This window comes from Buteo buteo, chromosome 25, assembly GCF_964188355.1.
Source record: "Buteo buteo chromosome 25, bButBut1.hap1.1, whole genome shotgun sequence".
Classification (NCBI taxonomy): Eukaryota; Metazoa; Chordata; class Aves; order Accipitriformes; family Accipitridae; genus Buteo; species Buteo buteo.
In genome coordinates this window covers 3004566-3022289 of record NC_134195.1, presented here as the reverse complement: position 1 = coordinate 3022289, position 17724 = coordinate 3004566, and the positions used below count along the sequence as shown (strand labels likewise).

At 41.4% G+C, this 17724-nt stretch overlaps 1 protein-coding gene across 4 annotated transcripts in view; it reads right to left on the bottom strand.

Annotated features, from left to right (window-relative positions):
- Positions 1 to 17724, bottom strand: part of TMEM255B (transmembrane protein 255B) — a 71821-nt gene that overhangs the window by 15573 nt on the left and 38524 nt on the right. For all 4 annotated transcript variants that reach the window (XM_075057241.1, XM_075057240.1, XM_075057237.1 and 1 more), the window contains one exon: positions 2313 to 2393. In XM_075057241.1, the coding sequence (XP_074913342.1) occupies positions 2313 to 2393 (81 nt within the window). The remainder of the gene's footprint in view (positions 1 to 2312; positions 2394 to 17724) is intronic.

Below are 17724 nucleotides of genomic sequence, written 5' to 3'. Positions count from 1 at the left end.
TGTTGTGTCTGAACTTACCAGAATTTCACATAAGTGCTTTGTTGGCCTGAAGTCACATTCAGCTGCAGCCGTCCTCAGCCTAAGCTGCAATTTACTGCAGAAGAGGAGGGTGCTACCATCAACGACTGCGTCGGCTTAATCAAGATCCCACTCAGAACTGCCTGAAACATCACACCTGGCTACTTCTGAAAGCAGTTTGAAAACTGATCCTGGAGCAGAGTGTGCCAATGCATCCGCTACCACAGCCATTTTGTTGGGATGCCCTAGTGCTTTTGCACTGAGTGGAACTGAAGAATTTGGGTTTCACCCTCTGTATGCAGTCAAAATGGCTAGCACCTCCATAGTTAAAATGCCCTTTTTCCATTACACGTGCATGATTGGGATCGGAAGGCTTCATAAGATGGAGTGGGCTGCTAAAAGGGTGGTTTGTTCTGATGCATGGCTTTGGGGACCACTTCTGATAGGAAATAAAAGTAGTTTTTCCCTCTCCAAGCATCAATAAGGCCAGTTTGCCCCTTTTTACTGCAGAAGGCTAGAGGTACAAAAGAGGGAGATCAGCAAGATCTTAAACATGTTTTTAGCTGCTTCTCAGCTGCAAGACACATTATTGGCTAGGGGAGTTACTGTAGTTGTCTATTTTTATCACTGCATTTTTAAAACATGCAAAGAGCAAGACACTCCTTTTTAGGAGAACAGTGAATAAACCAAAATAAACAAATTACTGTGTGGTGTGAGCAAGGGTGGTGGAAACAGGCCATTTGTGGGTATTCTGCATGTCAAGATCTATTATTTCATTTCAGTGACCAGACATTTAGCTTTTTCATGTTCTGGCTGTTTGTGCCTGTCTATCCCCTCAGCACCAATTGAAGAGATGTTCTCACCTCATGATAATTGCAAGAAAATTAAATTCTTTCTGCTTTGAGCAAAGAGAAGAACTGAAACAGGCAAACTGCATGAGCTGGAGACCACTCACAGGCTAGCGATGGCAATCAAAAGGAAACTTGCACTGAGTAAACAATCTGCCTTCCTAGTTAGGTGTTTGCCTGACACGCAGAGCATGTCCCCTGCTCACTAGCTGGCTAACTTTGGAAAAGCAAAAGCCAAGTTAAAATGCCACGGATCATTAACTAGGAATTAGCACGTGCTGACTCTAGATCAGTGGACAACCAGACAAGAATGTTATTACAAACTAACTACACTTTTAAAAGATGGGGGGGGTTTGCCAGAATAGAGCAAGGAGCTCTGGGTGGCCCAACTTTAGACATTCCCAGAATCTGCAGAGCTGGGGAAGCCTGCCTGGCCAGAAGCCCAAGGCTGGGGTCACCTGCAGGGAGTTGTGGTCAGTGTGACACCAGCTACAGGCTTATTACAGGAATCAGAAGCATTTCTCAGGCCATGTCTGTGTCTGAATGTGCATGCACACTTTAGAAGAGGATGGATTAAAACTTACAGGAAAGGGTGTTGTCACAGATCATAAGTTTGTCTGGGTAGGTCTTCAGGCAAGGAGGTCAATGAAATATTTTTGTCATATATTTTCTGGAATCAACAATGGGGTGCCCTAGCAGCAAGATTTAAGGAGTATTAGCTCCTTACCCTGGTAATATACTTTGCTAAGCTGTCTAGAATTATTAATGGTAACATTCCCCATACACTGTTTCTCAGCCATGGGAGGAATGGTGATGAAGGACATCTGGGTTTAGCTGTTCTCAATCCTGCTCTGCTTGATTTTCTTTTCACTCCCACCAATTTACCACAATAACAAAATGAAAAATAGGAAAAGAAACTAAATCTGGACTTCTCAGGAGGCTAGCCATTTGGGTATGGGCACTTTTCCGACCATGTTAATGTCATTGAGATAATAAAAAAGCTGTATTCAAACCGCTGACATTCTTGGCCTGTGCTGGATAAATACAGAGGAGATTTGAAGTCTTCTGGACAATGCAAATGGATTAATTTAGATATTTCCTATTCCACTTGAAGTCTACAAAAACCTCCTTAAGAGAAAGATGCCAATGTGACAAATACATTCCAGACAGCTATTATACAGTATAGATGGACTAGGAAACATTCCAGTCTCAGAGTAATGTACTGGATAGAAACACTGATGATGACTCAAAACCTCACTGGTTGTAATGACTTGCAATCACCAGAGGCTTGGACAAGCGGGGAGTCACTTGTGGGAGAAAAAACAGTCGGGTTTCTATCAACCCGTGACCTACATGCACAGACATGCTCTCAAACACATGCCTCCCTCCTCCCCAGCCCCTCAAAGCATAGCAGCAATGAACACACGATGAGGTGAGTTTGTTTACCTCTGTCTGGTAGGCATCGTATAGGAATCCTATTCCACTTGAATAAAACTGGCACCTTTTGTTATACAAAGGTCTGGGTTCCTGTAAAGAGAAAAATAGCCAAAAAGGTACTGAGTCTGGATGAAGCGTGAAGGCACCATGTCCCATGTCCCCATGCCAGATGCTTACAGCTCTGTGGAGCTGAAGCCAATGTAGACACTTGGGTAAGCGGCTCACACACCCCCATGTTGGCTTTCTTTCCAGAATGGCTCTCCTCAGGGTTACATTTTCCTTCCTCACTCTGCCACTAAGCTATGTATGTATATTTTTCTCTGTACCAGTCACCTCTTTTAAGGAGACATCACCCCTGGCATTTAAGCACTTCCTTGCTTGATGTCAGACAGTACTGCTCTATAAGAATGGTCCAGCCACTCTTTTTCATGGTACAGTTTCTTACCCAGCACAAAGAATTACTTTGCTATTCGTCTTCAAGATATGGGACTTTCTTTTTAAAGGATTTCAACAATGTCCATAGTGAAAACAAAGTAAGATAGCTAATACTTTAAGCATGCCACTTACTACACACACTTCAAACCCCAAAAGCAAAACAAAGAATAACAAAGAAATGAAGGCATAAAGGGGAAGTAATTTCCACTGTTTGTTTTTGCCTTATTTTCCATTTATGCTTACTGCAAAAGATACATTCACTGCTCTTATTTCATATTTTGCTTGTAACAGTTCCCACAAGCTGATATAAAGGAAGAACACAATGAAATATCCTTGGCCAGATGGAAGATGTGTGTTTCTGAACTTGGCGAATGGCCACTTTGAAGGCTAGAGGCTGCATACCTCAGTTTCAGGACTAGACCATATTTGCCTAGGGAGGATTTGATGACTGAAGCGTCCTCTGTGATCAGATGTCTGTCCCAGAGCAAAATGTGGGAATGACTTATGTTGGCAAAAAAAGCCTTTTTCAACTTTCTGTTACTTATCTAGTCCTGGTCTGTGCCTTCAAAAGCACTCAAGTACTCCCCAATATGACAGTCAGACCACTTCCAAGAGAGAAGATGCAAACTCACCCATTGACATCCCCTCTTTCCATGCTAACTTAAAAGCAAAAGGCTACTTAAGTTGTTAGCGGAAATCTGTGCTGATTCATCTTCACTGCATTTTAAACCTTTATGACCCATTCAGGAATAACCCAGAAATTGCAGAAAGATCTGCAGTACTTAAGATCACTTCTGAGTATTCTTTGCTTGCTGGATAATGAAGTGTGCGCTGTATAAATCTGCTGACCCAAAATACACAACCAGTTAAAATGCAGAGCTAGGCAGGAATGCAGACAGGTCAATGAATAAAGCTCATCCATCAGCTTGTTTGCCTTTCTGATTACTCTGGCAAACCCAAGGAAGTTTGGACACCAACTCCCAAAGGTTAGGGAAAGGTTAGCTTCCTGCATCCAAAAATATTTATTTATATTACACAAGTGTAAGAAAAATGCTTCAGTAACTCTTTCTCTAGAGGAAAAGCAAATACCACACAAACAGCATGCCATGTCTTGAACGAGGACAACATTCTTCCATGGGCCTGGGAAAGCATTAGCATTTAGCCATGACTTCCAGGGACAGATGTGGTTGGGAGGACGAACAGGATTGTAGTTTCTCTGCTAGCACAGCAAGCATAGTATCAGCCAAAGGCTGTGCTGCCCTTCTTTCATGGAGTATTATACTCCAACTCTGATTTCATCTGTTGCATGGGGATGAAATGAGAGAGAAGGGGCGTGAGCAGTAGAAATGGCTTTTTCTGCCATGAGGAGCAAATCCATGAAAAACTACTGTCCATCATATTCACAAAAATAACAAGTTTCAGTTTGATCCTGAAAGATCCTGGAAGGGGCGATGGTCAAGTGTTCTCAATCCTGCTGGTGAGGAGAAATGGCTTGAGGAGGGCTGGACGGAGCCAGGAGGTCAAGAACTGGCTGTGCATCTGATGTGAGCAACAGGAATTTGGCTTTTAGGACCATAAGAGCATCTTTCATGATCAAGGACTTCTTGGAAGAGATGGGATCCTCCTGACTAATCAGGGCAAAAGCATTTTTGCCTACAGTCTAGTCAACTGGTGATGAGAGCCTTAAATTAGGAGCAACAGGGGAGCAGGATGAGGAACAACAATCAAGTGAGGAAATAGTGGACCAATGGGACAAGTGAAGTGAACAGGGTGATGTGGACAAGAGAAATCTCATAATCAACATAACAGGGCTAAATGGGGCCCACTTCAAGTGTATGCACAGGAAAAATGAAGCACCCATAGGACAGCACAAGGAAAGCACTCATCCCTTTTCTAGGCTGCTTAGCACTCTTTGAAGTGTCTGTACACTAACACACACAGCATGGAGAACAGACAGTTGGAGGTTTGTGTGCAGTCACAAGGCAATGATCTCATTCTCGCAGACAAGCTGATGAAGTACAGGCTAAATAAACGGACAGTGAGGTGGACTGAAAGCTGGCAGAACTGCTGAGATCATGGTGGTGTGATCAGTGACATGAAGTCCAGCTGGAGGCCACTCAACAGTGGTCTACCCCAGGGGTCAATACTAGGGACAATATTGTTTAACATCTTAATTACTGACCTGGCTGATGGGTAGACTGCACCCTCCACAAGCCTGTAGATGATACAAAACTGGGACTGTTCAGCCTGGACAAGAGAAGGCTGAAGTGTACCTTATCAATGTGTATCAATATCTGATGGGGGAAGTAAAGAAGATGGAGCCTGACTCTTCTCATTGGTGGCCAGGAAAAGGACAAGAGGCAATAAGCACAAACTGAAATACAGGAAATTCCGTTCAAACGTAAGAAGAATCTTTTTTACTCTATGGGTGTATTGTAGACAATCTCCAGAGATGACGTCCAGCCTCAGCAGCTCTGTGATTTTGTGAAGAGGGTCACAGCCCTACCTCAGGGTATAAGCACATTAACAAGTTGTCTCAAAGTATCATAGGTTTTGAATTTAGCAAATATACCTTAGCACCTGGAAACAGATGCTCCCTGACCTTACCTTCTGGGCATGCATGCCCTTACTACAGGTCACTGAGGAGTGACACCACCACATCACACTACGAGGCTGTGTCTGGTCCAGAATGCTAAGATCCTCCCCTCAGACACATCTGTATTTTTTCAAAGGCAGTGAGAGAGCTCTCTAATCTGCCTCCAACAAGTACAGGAGGACCCTCACCTTGGCCCTGATCTCTTGGCTCACACAGCTTTCCTACCCTTTACACCTCCTTCCTCTTAAAAAAGAAATTGGTCCTTTTATTGGTTTGGTCTTTGAGGGAAAAGACAAACATGCTTTTCATCCAAGTATGCTTGTGACTGGAAGCAGCACTGTTCCCTGGGGAGAGAAGTGATTGATTAATCCATACCAGCTATTATCGCTTCATATTGCTGTGCAGTAAAAAGGTCAGAGCTGTGACATAGAAGTGACCACGGTGAATACAGTTAATACATCTGCACGCACAATCACAGCAAATGAGGACTTCCCTTCATGCACCTAATTTTGAAAAGCAAGCCTGCTGCACTAGTAAAGCCAGCTTTCTGCATTCAGTCTGTTCTTCTAAATGCATCTGTATGTGCAATCAGTCTGGTGACCCCAAATCAAAATAAATGAGTGATGATCAAGTGTCTAAAAATATCAAAGATTAGATAACATTGACGTTATCCAGACACCCACAGAACTCAACACCTAAAGCATGCAGCTTTTAAGTCGAGGTACACTGGGGAATGCCAAAGGTTGCATTGGTAAAAGCTTCCATTTGAATTAGATTTTCATGCCACAGAGGTGCTCTGGTCTGTCTGTCTACTAAGGCATTTATATGAATAAGGCACCACACAGACATTAAAAAGTGTTTAAAAATTATCCAACAGTATGTCACACCACATTAACACCCATTGGATTTTATAGGGCCCTCTAATAACACGGGCAAATGAGACATACTTCAAAGCTATAAAACTATTCCTGACAGACTGCTCATAAAATACTTTATATTTTCATATTGCTCACTGCAGACTCTGTACGACTATAGGATACCTACCAGTCTGTCATTCTACTCGATTCTATTGCTTATAGTAATACTGGTAGAGACAGAGCTACTTTTACATACTACACCTATTAACAGTTGCTTTAAAGTATATAGCAACAATATTCTGTTTAACTAATTTGATATCCTTTGACACCAGGAACTTCCTCAACTGCTGTTATTGGAACAGAGCTATGCAATACCTCTCACTAATGTGTAATTTTAATATATTAATATATAATAAATAATGCCTTCCCCTTCTCTGTTTCTTTGAGTAACTCTAACTGGAAATGGGCAGGTGGGAAAGATCTGTTGGTTAGAGCTCTGCTGGTATAAACAGAGGACAAACACCAGTAGGCTGGCAAAAAGAGGAAGAATTCTGTATGAAATGTAGTTGCATGCTTGGGTTTATTTATTGACGTAAAGGAAAAATTGATGGGTTTTATTCAATCCTTCTGAGAACTGGGAAAGATGATTTCTTAGCTAATTTCTTAGCTAATTATGTATGAGTGTGTTTGTGTCTAATGGGCAGATACAGCCAGATTGCCATCAGTCTAAGTTTAGAAAACTTTCATAGGTGTCAAAAAAAAAATCTGGACACCCAGTAATTCCCTTTAATTTCAGGCAAATCAGAACCACTCAGCCTTGAACCCTGCAAAGCAATCTGTAGTTCTCCCTGTTCTTGCACAGTTTTTATTTCAGTATTTTTCTTGCATGTGTATTAGAACCTAGGAGTGATGAACAGACAGCTAAGAAAGAAGGCTTTATGCCAAGGAAGAGAAAATTCAGTCTAAATATAGAGGGGTTTGGGTTGGTTGCTTTCTTTTAAGAGCATACAATAAAAAAACCACATTCTCTTTGACGGTGGGAGCACTGCAATGCATTATTTGTGTAAGGAGAGTGTTCTTTGAACAGTATCTTTGGTAGATTTGATACAATGTCTGTGGGGAGGAAGTTGTATGGCTCTTAACTGAGGTATGGAAAGTAGATATTTCTATTCCAGTTTTTGTTTCCTCAGAGAACACATATATTTTGGATAACATAGGGAAAATTCCATCTCCTTTATGTGTAAATCCACTTTCTGAAAACAAGAGATATAGCATAAAATGTATTGACTGAAATTAATGCCATACTTTACAGACACAAAACATGGCTAATAATTTATTGAAATAACTATATAGTGAAGGCTATTTTTTTCCAATTACAGTATTTATTTAGTCTTAGCTTCCATGGCTGCATCAATAGAAGTGTAGAATAATCAGTGCCAGGGAATGTTCCCAGGCCTGAAACTCGATCATCAAGCCCATTAAATTGTTAGAACTGTGCCTGTGATGGCTTTGGCCTGGGCAAACTATCACTCTTCCAAAATCATTTCTGGGTATGGTTTGGAAATTAGCATGGGCCAAGAACCATCCCCAGTAAGTAATATGGACATTGCCATGCTGCCTATGACTCTAAGAGGCTTTAAGAGTAAGGACGTGGGCTTCACCATGCCAGTTGGCCTGGCCAGAACAGTCCTGTGCACGTGTAAAAGACAAATATAGATAAAAGTGAGGAGTCCACAACCAGACTAATGGTTTTAGTGGGTCATTAACTTGAGGTTTCTCATTTTCTGTTTTCTTCCTACAACACTTTTGTAGGTCCCTTTCATCTACAGCATAGCTAGCAATGAATAGAAGAGGGAGCTGCCAAGATTTTTCAAGTTTAATCCTAAAAGCAAACTGAAACATCACCCTTCAGTGCCAGCTCAGCCTTGTTCCAACAGCTGGGTGTTCTGGAGATTATCACTCCCTTCAAGATCAGGCTCTCTGCTAACTTTCTGAAAGCCCGCGTGCAAATATGAACAAAAAGATGTTATTAGCAACTAGCTTTTATGCTTTTCTAGATGGAGCATAGGTATCTGTGTCTGCCTCACACTGACCATCTGAGAGCACATGGGAGCATACAGACCCAAGAGCTTTCAGACCAAAGACAGCAGAATCTCATGAAAGAAGGTGCCAACATATTCGGAGTGTGGGAAAGCAGGCAGACTGGATCGCTGTCTGGGGACCTGAGCTGAAGCTGACTGGATCCCACCCTGTACAAGTAACGAGAGGAAATGCTACAGATCTTTTGTCACTCTTGTCCCTCTCTGACCAAGAGCTGTTTCTCGGTCTTTGTCAACAACATTCTCAATGAGATGGCTGTCTCCTGAGGAAGACCACTGCTGGAAGATCCCAGGGATTCATAGGAGTGATTAATACAAACATCGTTGTGCTTTCACTCATAAACAAAAAAAAATTATGCATTTTTAAAGTGTTACGAACAGCTTCCATATTGGCTGTGACAAGATGGGTATAAAGGAACACCTGAGTCTAAGGTACAGGTCAGTATGCTCAATACTGCAGTGAGGGGGTATCAGCCTTAAGAAACAAAACATCATCTTATACATCTGTTTGCTCCCCAGCCTTGCAACTCTCACATAAAGCATATGATTACACCTTCTGGAATCAGAAACAAGGGTGGGATTTTTTGACAATTGTTTTGGGCTCTTACCCATTGGCAGCAAAACATGCAATTCAGTTTTCAGTTTGCAATTTCTGGAGCTGAAGAGGCTTTCAGAAAACAATTTATCTTGCATAATCTCACTACTTTAAGAAAAGAGCAGAAATAATAACCCCCCTGAACTCTCTAATTCCAGATTTCAAAATATTGAACCCACATCAACTAATGGAAAAGAAAATAGACTAATTACAATAACCATTTTAAACTGGCTAGTTTCTTACAGACCTGCATCTTCTCTCGTGCTTGATAAAAAATCTTTAACCTCCTGGTAGACCAACAGAATGCCTTACCCATAATTCACAAGATGTTAAATTTTTGTACACATAGTTTACAGATAGTTATTAAAATACCACTCCTCATATGCCTCATTGAAAATTATTTCTGTAAGCAATGGCAGCATCTTCATAACCTTTGCATTTCAGAGAGCAGCTGGGAAGAGAGGGGTCACTGCTCAACTGCAGGAGCCTCTGGGCAGGACGGAGGATCTGCTCCCGCAGGAAAAGGTGCCTCCTTGGACAAGCCAGTGCCCTGGGGCTGCCCCCCACCAGTATGGGGCTCGGTGGGCTTCTCTCCTCTCCCTTCAACACCAGGGACTGCTCTTATGGGGGTGCCAGGCATCAGCTCCTGGCTTTGCTCCACTGGGTTGAGTGGATGTGCTCTTTCAGTCAGTGTCAGGGATGTGAAAGGGGCTGGTACTTGAACCAGCCACTGCATCTCCGTCTCTCTCATTCACTAAGAAACTCAAAACACATAATAAATTGGCTGTAAGCATTTGGCTGATGGCAATCTGGAATGCTGTGGTTGCTACAAAACCCCAGGTTTTAAAAAACTATGACCCTGAAAGGAAGTCCAGATGCTAGAAAATAAAGTCCTGAACACTATGGACTGATGCCTGAAAGACAGGGATTGTAAAAAAAAATCTGAATTTTATTCAAAATTCAGGAAGTTGAGAAAGCACAGTTATGGGAAGAAAATGAACTATACTGGTGGACTTGGCAATGTTAAGTTTACAGTTGGACTTGATGATCTTAAAGGTCTTTTCCAACCTAAATGATTCTATGATTCTGTGATAATTCCCACCTGTGTCACATTTTAACCATGCATCAAGAGAGTCTTTTCTAGAGTTATTAACAGCTTTTATCTCGTTGCCACCAAGCTCATCATCAGCTTTTGAATCTGAACATCAGTTTAATTTACTTCACCAAGTGGGCCTCCAAGTCTTTCTATTTCTGCATTTCAGCAATATTCCTCCTCTGTGATACTAGTGTTTGTTTCCTACTTTTTCTTCTGTGTTTTGTCCTCTTGAGAGTATCACCTTGACTAACAACATAGAATGTCCTGGGCTGTCAGGGAGTGCACAGTGCATGCTGGCTGGGATTTGGAGGGGTGAGTGCTAAAAAAAAAGAGCAAGCCATTTCTGGACTCCCACAGTCCTATGTCTGTGCAGCAGCCTAGCGCTGAGGTTATGCTATTGCCAAGGGCTGCAGTGGACCAGACCATCAGGAACAGAATGTTTTCAAATTCTTTGCCATTTTTTTCAAAATTCAGCCGCTAATTATCAAGCTACATTGAGAAAGTATAAGCCATAGAATTAGGTTTTCACATGTTCTTTTGACCTACGCTGCAGACTTGGCTAGCATGTGTTGATTCAGTTTCTACATGTATTGCCCCTGCCTTAAAAGTCAAGGGTTCCCAAACGTACAGTTGAACAAACCTTCAAAGTGATGCAGAGTGAGACAGAGAGACAGGATTCTTCTGTCCATGCCATACCTCTACTGTAACTACAATACATTAGTGATCCCCTGGTGCAAATAATACATTCCCAGTTTTGTTAAATACTTAGGAGGCAGTCCCGACAGTATTTGTTTACACACTTTGGGTGAGGTCATGCCATGAGAACAATGCTGAGAGTTTCACTCTAGACTGCAGTCAGCACTTACCCTTTCTCGTGCTTCTCCATCTGCCCTGCATGAATTTAAGAGCTAATCTTTTTCCAGAAATGCTGGGCTTCAGCCTAGGGACCCTGCATGTCTCATCCGCTATGCTGAAATAACCCAACTCCAGCGCTGAAAATAGGAAAACCAGCTGGCATGGTTTAAAAACTTCTTTGCTCTCACAAACCAGATTTACTATTTAATTTGAAAGACTGGATCCTACAGAATCCTCTTCTCTTAATGCTTGGGAGCAGTAGGTACTCATTTCAGGTCTTTCAAACCAGCAAGTACTAAGAGTACCTCTATACTGTCATGGCTGAAAAACACAAATACATGGACCTGTCTCACTTTGTATTTCCTCATTCATTTTTGTTCTATTTAAAATATTTTGTAGTGGTAGCCTCAGTCTCACTCTCCTTTATTTGGGGGAGATTTCTGGGCTGGTAGTACTGCTGCAGTCAAATGAAAAGCCTCCAGATGCTGGGGCTGCCCCATTGCTAGATGATATGCACAGACAGGTCTATTCTTGATGTGGAAAGACAGGTCTGTTCTCAGATGGACATAGTTCTATTAGGGGAAGTTAAATCCTCTTCAAATAGGTTTTTTTTCTTCCAATGAATTCAGTCCACACTCTCCCTGGCATGAAGGTGGGAGGAGAGGCCCATCAACCTTCACCAGCATCTGCAGTGAAGAAAGGGGAGCTGACCCCCCTGCACACCCCCATGGAGGCTCAGCAGTCCCCGTGCCTTCAGTTGATGCAAGCGTAGGTGGTGGCAGGAAGAAAAAATAGGTGTATGTAGAGCTGCTGGGTGACACCGTGCCTGCCTGCTTGGGGGCTGCTGTGCTGCAAACCAGTATGGCATCAGAGGCAGTTGCTCTGGCTGTACTGGGGAGTTGGGGCCACGCAAGGCTCCAGCGAGGAAGCCTACTCCTGCCCTTAGAGCCCAGATCTCTGGCAAATCCAAGCCCGGCGCTGGAATATGACTGCTTTTCTTTAGGCAAGTTTTGCTAGCTAATGTCTCTCAGGATGAGGCTGTAGCCCTTCCCATGATACCTGCAACAGCTATTTTGCGTAGTTAAAAACTTAGATTTACCACTGGCTTTTACGCAAGTTTCTAATGATGCAATTAGCTGATATTATTCAAGGCTGTAATTTTAGTTATTGCTTGATGCAGTTAGATATTTAATTGCTTGTTAGAGCTGATTACTTACATTGATTACATTACCTTGATTATAGGGTTTGTTATATGAACTGATTGCTCTGTCTTGATTATAATGATGTTGTGCCATGTGAGTAATTAACTTTTCCACAAGAATGCTGTTTATTCTGTTTCTGGTAATGTAACTCAAATACATGAAATACAACCCACCTCCTCCCTTTTGCCTTAATGCTATCAGAATATATAAGAAATATATAAGTCTTTTAAGTATACTACTGCAAGAAATGTCATTTTGCAAGACACTAACCTTTACACTTTGGAAATACTGAATATCCTGCTAACTGAAATGTAGGGGGTTTACTTTTTACTCTTTTGGATTTATTTTACATTAAAGAGAAGGAAAAGAGGCTGCCATTAAATGCATCTAGTTGAGCAATATATATTGAATATCTACATATACAAATAAAATGCTGGAGACCTAATTAATGTTGCAGTGTTGGTTTTAGTCTTCAGGGCATGGCACATCACTGACAGGGCCCTTTAAATATCCCCATTATAATCTAAGTAATGTAATAACAGCTTTATGTATGAAATTTTTATGTTAGCTATTGAGCAGAAAACACAGAGCAAGTAGGTGTTTATGCCCAGCAATTTGCCATCAAAGCTCCCTACCATCCCTGTAAAGGGAAAACCCTGACCAACACACATCACAGCACACCAGAGGCCAGGCTGACAGGGCTGGTCCAAACCAAAGGGACTGCAGGACTAAGCCCCAAAATATGACAGTGAAAGTCCATGAGAGAAGCCCTAGGAGGAATGGAAAGACGTGAGTTATAAAATTAAGATGGTTTAAACAATTAGTGAACCGATTCATGCATACCCTGATTGCTCAGGTACAATAAGCTTTTCCCCATCTCCACTGGCTTGTCATTTTGAAGCTTACATTCATTTCAGATCATAGATGTTCAAACACATGGCGTTCAGTGCTCCAGAGTCAAAAAAGCCACTGGATATACTGCTGGCTGGGAGTGGGGAGAGAGTTGCATTGAGGCATACGCCCATGGAAATTCTAGGCAGGTCAGTAAAACTTTTTTTGAACTATGATATCTTAAAAACATATATTTTCAAAATTGGAATTTCTCATCAAAGACTAAATAAATATATTACAAGTGTGAAATTTCATAATCTGTCAACACTGGTACAACACATTTTAATAAGCTCTTAATAGAGCCATAAATAATCATCAATCAAAACTTCATTGAATACCTGGGAACATACTTTTTTCAGGGACATTATTTGTGACTGAATAATCATCCACTCACAGAGAGAGGAATTCCTGCTACATGATATTATTATTCATATTAATCATGGTTTCTTCTTAAAGATGAAATAAATAAAACCATTGGCTTTTTGAAACCTTTTGCTAGGGCAAAATGCAGCATACTTAAATACCCTAAATTTTTAGTCTAGTAGAATTTAAGGACTTTTATGTGCTTTGCTGATTTAGATCTATGTGAATAAACAGCACCTTTTTTTTACTCCACTAGTTTCTGCACAGGGCAACTCAAAGCACTGTTTTTCCTTTGACAAATGATGGAAAAAATGCCAAGTATTTTTGCTGTAGTCTGAAGTCTGCAGGTGGTTACTCCCTCTCCCCTCTATGTATCTGTGTAGCAGCTTTGAAACTTTTTTATAGAACAGAAACATCTGTTGATAGCCTAAAAACATTCCTGAGAAAGGGAAACGATGAAGGAAATTATCTTCTGCTGGCAGCACATCAGAGGGAAGTAGATTATGTTTTCCAGAGCAGACTGCAAGCCCTTTGCCCCAGTCACCCACCTTTCTTAAGATTAAACTGTAATTAACTTGCTTTGTATGCTTTGCATAAATTCCATCGTGGCTAGTGCTTTGTACAGTAAGGTTAAAGATGGAAGCAGACAGTAAATCTCCCCTGATCCAAGCTGCTATTCTACATTGCTAAATAAACTCCCCCTCCCAAACTGATTTTTGGATGTATAGGAGCCACACAGATGCAGAAGACTATAATCTATGGAAAGAGATGCAGATTATAGAAGGCTATACTCTATGTACAAATGCAGGAGACTATAATCTATGGAAACCAGAATACCAGTGTCATTTTAAACATGGATCAAATCCTGATCCCCTTCTCACCTCCCATATTATTTCTCACACTAATAATATGATTATTAATGTAAGTAAAATGTGTATAATTTCCCTCTGTGTCTCTGGAGTTGATGGATACTCAGTGGAGTTCTCACCTATCTAATTACAGTAGAGGCAAAGCTAAAAGAAAATTATTTAATTTTCAGAGCCAAAGAAATTGGAAGTGCCAGATTTGTTATTACCCCAATGCACTAAAAATTCTGCCCTGTAGTGCATTGACTTTGTCCCCTCTGTGAGACAGGATCATATAATTAAATGGCAGTGGCATTTAACCATTAGCTTTCATATACTCAAACATGTTGGTCATTTGGTTAATGTTTTCTCAGAGTGCAAACTCCTAATTTAAAATAAAAGAGTAGTCTTCCTCCCTCCCTATTGCATGCAGTTGTAGTAAGATGTTCCCTACTGTATCTTCAAGGAATTTTTACCTCAAAGCTGCATTACTGCAGCTTCAGTGACCGAAATGATGACATTAGTGAGGGATCTCAGCGTGGGCTGTTAATCTCAACGAGGGAAGCCAACGGACCAATGTTTGTGTCACCGGGCAAGGGGCAGCTGGACCAGTCCTTGTTTTTGCCAGCAGTGAAGGCTTTTGTCCTACACAGTGGTGCAGATGGAGAGCCGGGGGTGGCGGGGGACCTGAGACAGCCTTATCTCTGCCCCCATCCTGAGGCTGCACAACAGCACAAGGAGATCCTGTGGTAGAGGTAGAGAGGTGCTGCTGGGAAAGGAACTGGGAATCTCTCTTTTTCCTTCCCATCGACCAGGGAATTACTCTTTGGCATCCAAATGCAATGTGTGTGAATTACTCTTTGGCATCCAAATGCAATGTGTGTACTGCCTAATGGTTTAGACTTTTCTGCTTGGTTGGCACAATACCAGCCCTTTTCCCTCAGGAAAACAAGTCACAGCAGGGAAGAAAAAAGGGATTTTAAAGAATTTGCAATTCAGCTAAACCTGAAAGGAATTTCAGTAAAAAAAAAAAAAAAAAAAGGAGCTGTATAACTAGTGGGCTTTGTCCCTGCCAATGCAAACTGGAGGGGGCAGATCTTAAGATGTTCTCCTAAAAAAGGTTTCCCATTATTTTTCTTACTGGAAAATATCTAGCAACCAAACTAAAGCATCCTACCAGCTCCTCTGTAATGTCAATATATTCAGGCTGTATGCATAGTACTTAACCTGCCTGGAAACAGAGGAATATCAGACTGCAGATTCATGGGGACAAACACCTTGAAGCCCTCCCCTGTCTCTGCATTCTAGCCTAGAAAACATTTGCAAGATGACAGTTTTGCTGACAAGCCCTTGGATGCATCCAGTGTATTCATCATTGGGTTGTCTTGCAAGTTATCCGATATCTGAGGAATAGTGGTTTTAGTAGAGATATTATTTCAGTTATGATCATGTTAAAGATTGTATTTCCTTTGCAGATTTGAAGAACAGCAAACCTGGATCAGAAATCTTGATAAATGGTTTTCAACTGGTTTTAATCTGTGAACCTCTAAACATTTTCCAGCAGGGAACAGGTCTTGGCACCACACGTAGAGACCAGCTGACAAGAGGCAATAGAGCTTCCACCTGACCATAAAAGTAGTTCACAAGACCTTTCTTTGAAGACCCTGCTCTAAAATGACCTTCTGAATAACATAGGCTAAATAATCTCACTCCAAGACATCTGTGTCAAGTTCATAACTTCTGGATAAGCTTCCTCAGATCGTGTAAAAAGAAGCTTGGGATTTCAATATTTCAATGACAGAGAACAATACATACCCTTGACAAATGTGTTCCCCTAATTCATCATTGTCAAAACTGTGTCTGCTTCATGGTTTGAATCTGTTTAGCATTGACTTCAACTCACTGCACTTACTTGTGCTTTTGTGTGAAAGACTAAAAGCCCTCTGTAACCAGTTAATGTTTGAGTATGTAGATACTTTAGAGAAGCCAAGATCAATTCACCTCTCAACCTCTTCTTTGATAAACAAAATAGCTCAAACTTCTGAGTACTGTTGCTAAAAAGTGCCACTCCAAATTTCAAATGTTTCTTTGAACTCCTTCCAAGTTGATAATGTCCTTTGCAAAGCATAATAAAGAAACATCAGAGCTGGAGTCAGTAATCTAGCAATGGTCCCACAGGCTATACCTACATTGCCAAATAAAAGCCAGAGACCAACCTCCAGTCCTGAGGCCACATGTTCCCATCCACACTGCTCACCTCTCCCCCACCCCGTGCTTAGTGTTATCCTTCTAGCTCGGATTTGTTTTCAAGAGAGCTTGTGGGGGTGGTCTGAAACTGAGCTGAAGTGGCAGCTAACCATTAGACAGAGGGCTGATGCTTGAGTTTATTTCATAGCAGCAGAGTAGACGTGGCCCCTAATACCTTACAAAATACCTGTCATTATAGGCAACCCAGCTTCATCTTGCTAGTAGACACCCAGTAATTCATGGGTTATGTTAGCTCAATTAGCTACAGTATCTCCTTAGAAGATTACTTTACATTCAGATTTTTTACCACATTGATGTTTCATTCCTCCTTAGACTTGCTGCTTTCCAAAACACACTGGCTCCATCCTAGAGCTAGGATGTCCTTTTTTTCTACTCTGCTCTTTATGCATCAGCTGAAAATACTAGCGTGGCAAAAAGGTATCCAAAAATCCCTCCTTTGGCCCAGGAAGGTTCTTCTGACAAAACCACAGTAACTTACAACAGCACCAATGTAACCGCGGTTACTGCGGGGGAGATCTTCACCTGAAAGGAGGTGATTTTGACTGCGTGCCAGAGCAGACAGCAATGCAGAGCTTCCAGGCTCTGATGTGTCTGGAAGCACCAGACATCTGTAGATATCTGTAACTCATTCCAGGGCTCTCAATTAGGCTGGAGACCTGTCCAGCATGAGGAGCTCTTTTACCACCTGGACTGTGATGTTCAAAGAAGAGTATTTAAAGCATAGTCAACTGCATTTGGATGCATGAACATAACTGTTACATGAATGTGGTCATCTTGCAGTACAAAAGAGAAATCTTGGCAGATTGGCTTAAGCTGGTTGCAAGAGTCCTCTTTTGCTCCAACTCTTAAATTAAGTTCATAAAAAGGAATAAATCCCCTCTTGTAATTAATTGGTACCGTAGGAATGCAGTCTGTGCTTCCCATCTCAGCATCAGATGCAAGGCCTAATACTAGTATTAATACTGTGGGAGAGTTGACCATTGGCTCCAAATGCACTGCTTGCAAACGTAAGAACTTCATATTTAAGAAGTTCATCAATAAAATATTTTTCACCTCGGTGGACCATCAATATAAAAATCACTACTGAACTAGTGCTAGTTTTCAGTTATAAATGTTTAGTGCTCACTCTGCTAAAAAAAAAACAACCAAAAAACCCTTTATGGTATATGCTATGGCATGCTATTATATTAATGAGTCATACAGGATGGAAATGGAATTAAAAGTAATTAGCTGTAATTTTGTATCATGTAGCAGCATGGAGAAAGTAAAATGCATTTAGTGTTCTTCTCCAGAGAGGCTAGCTAACTTAATTGCAATGA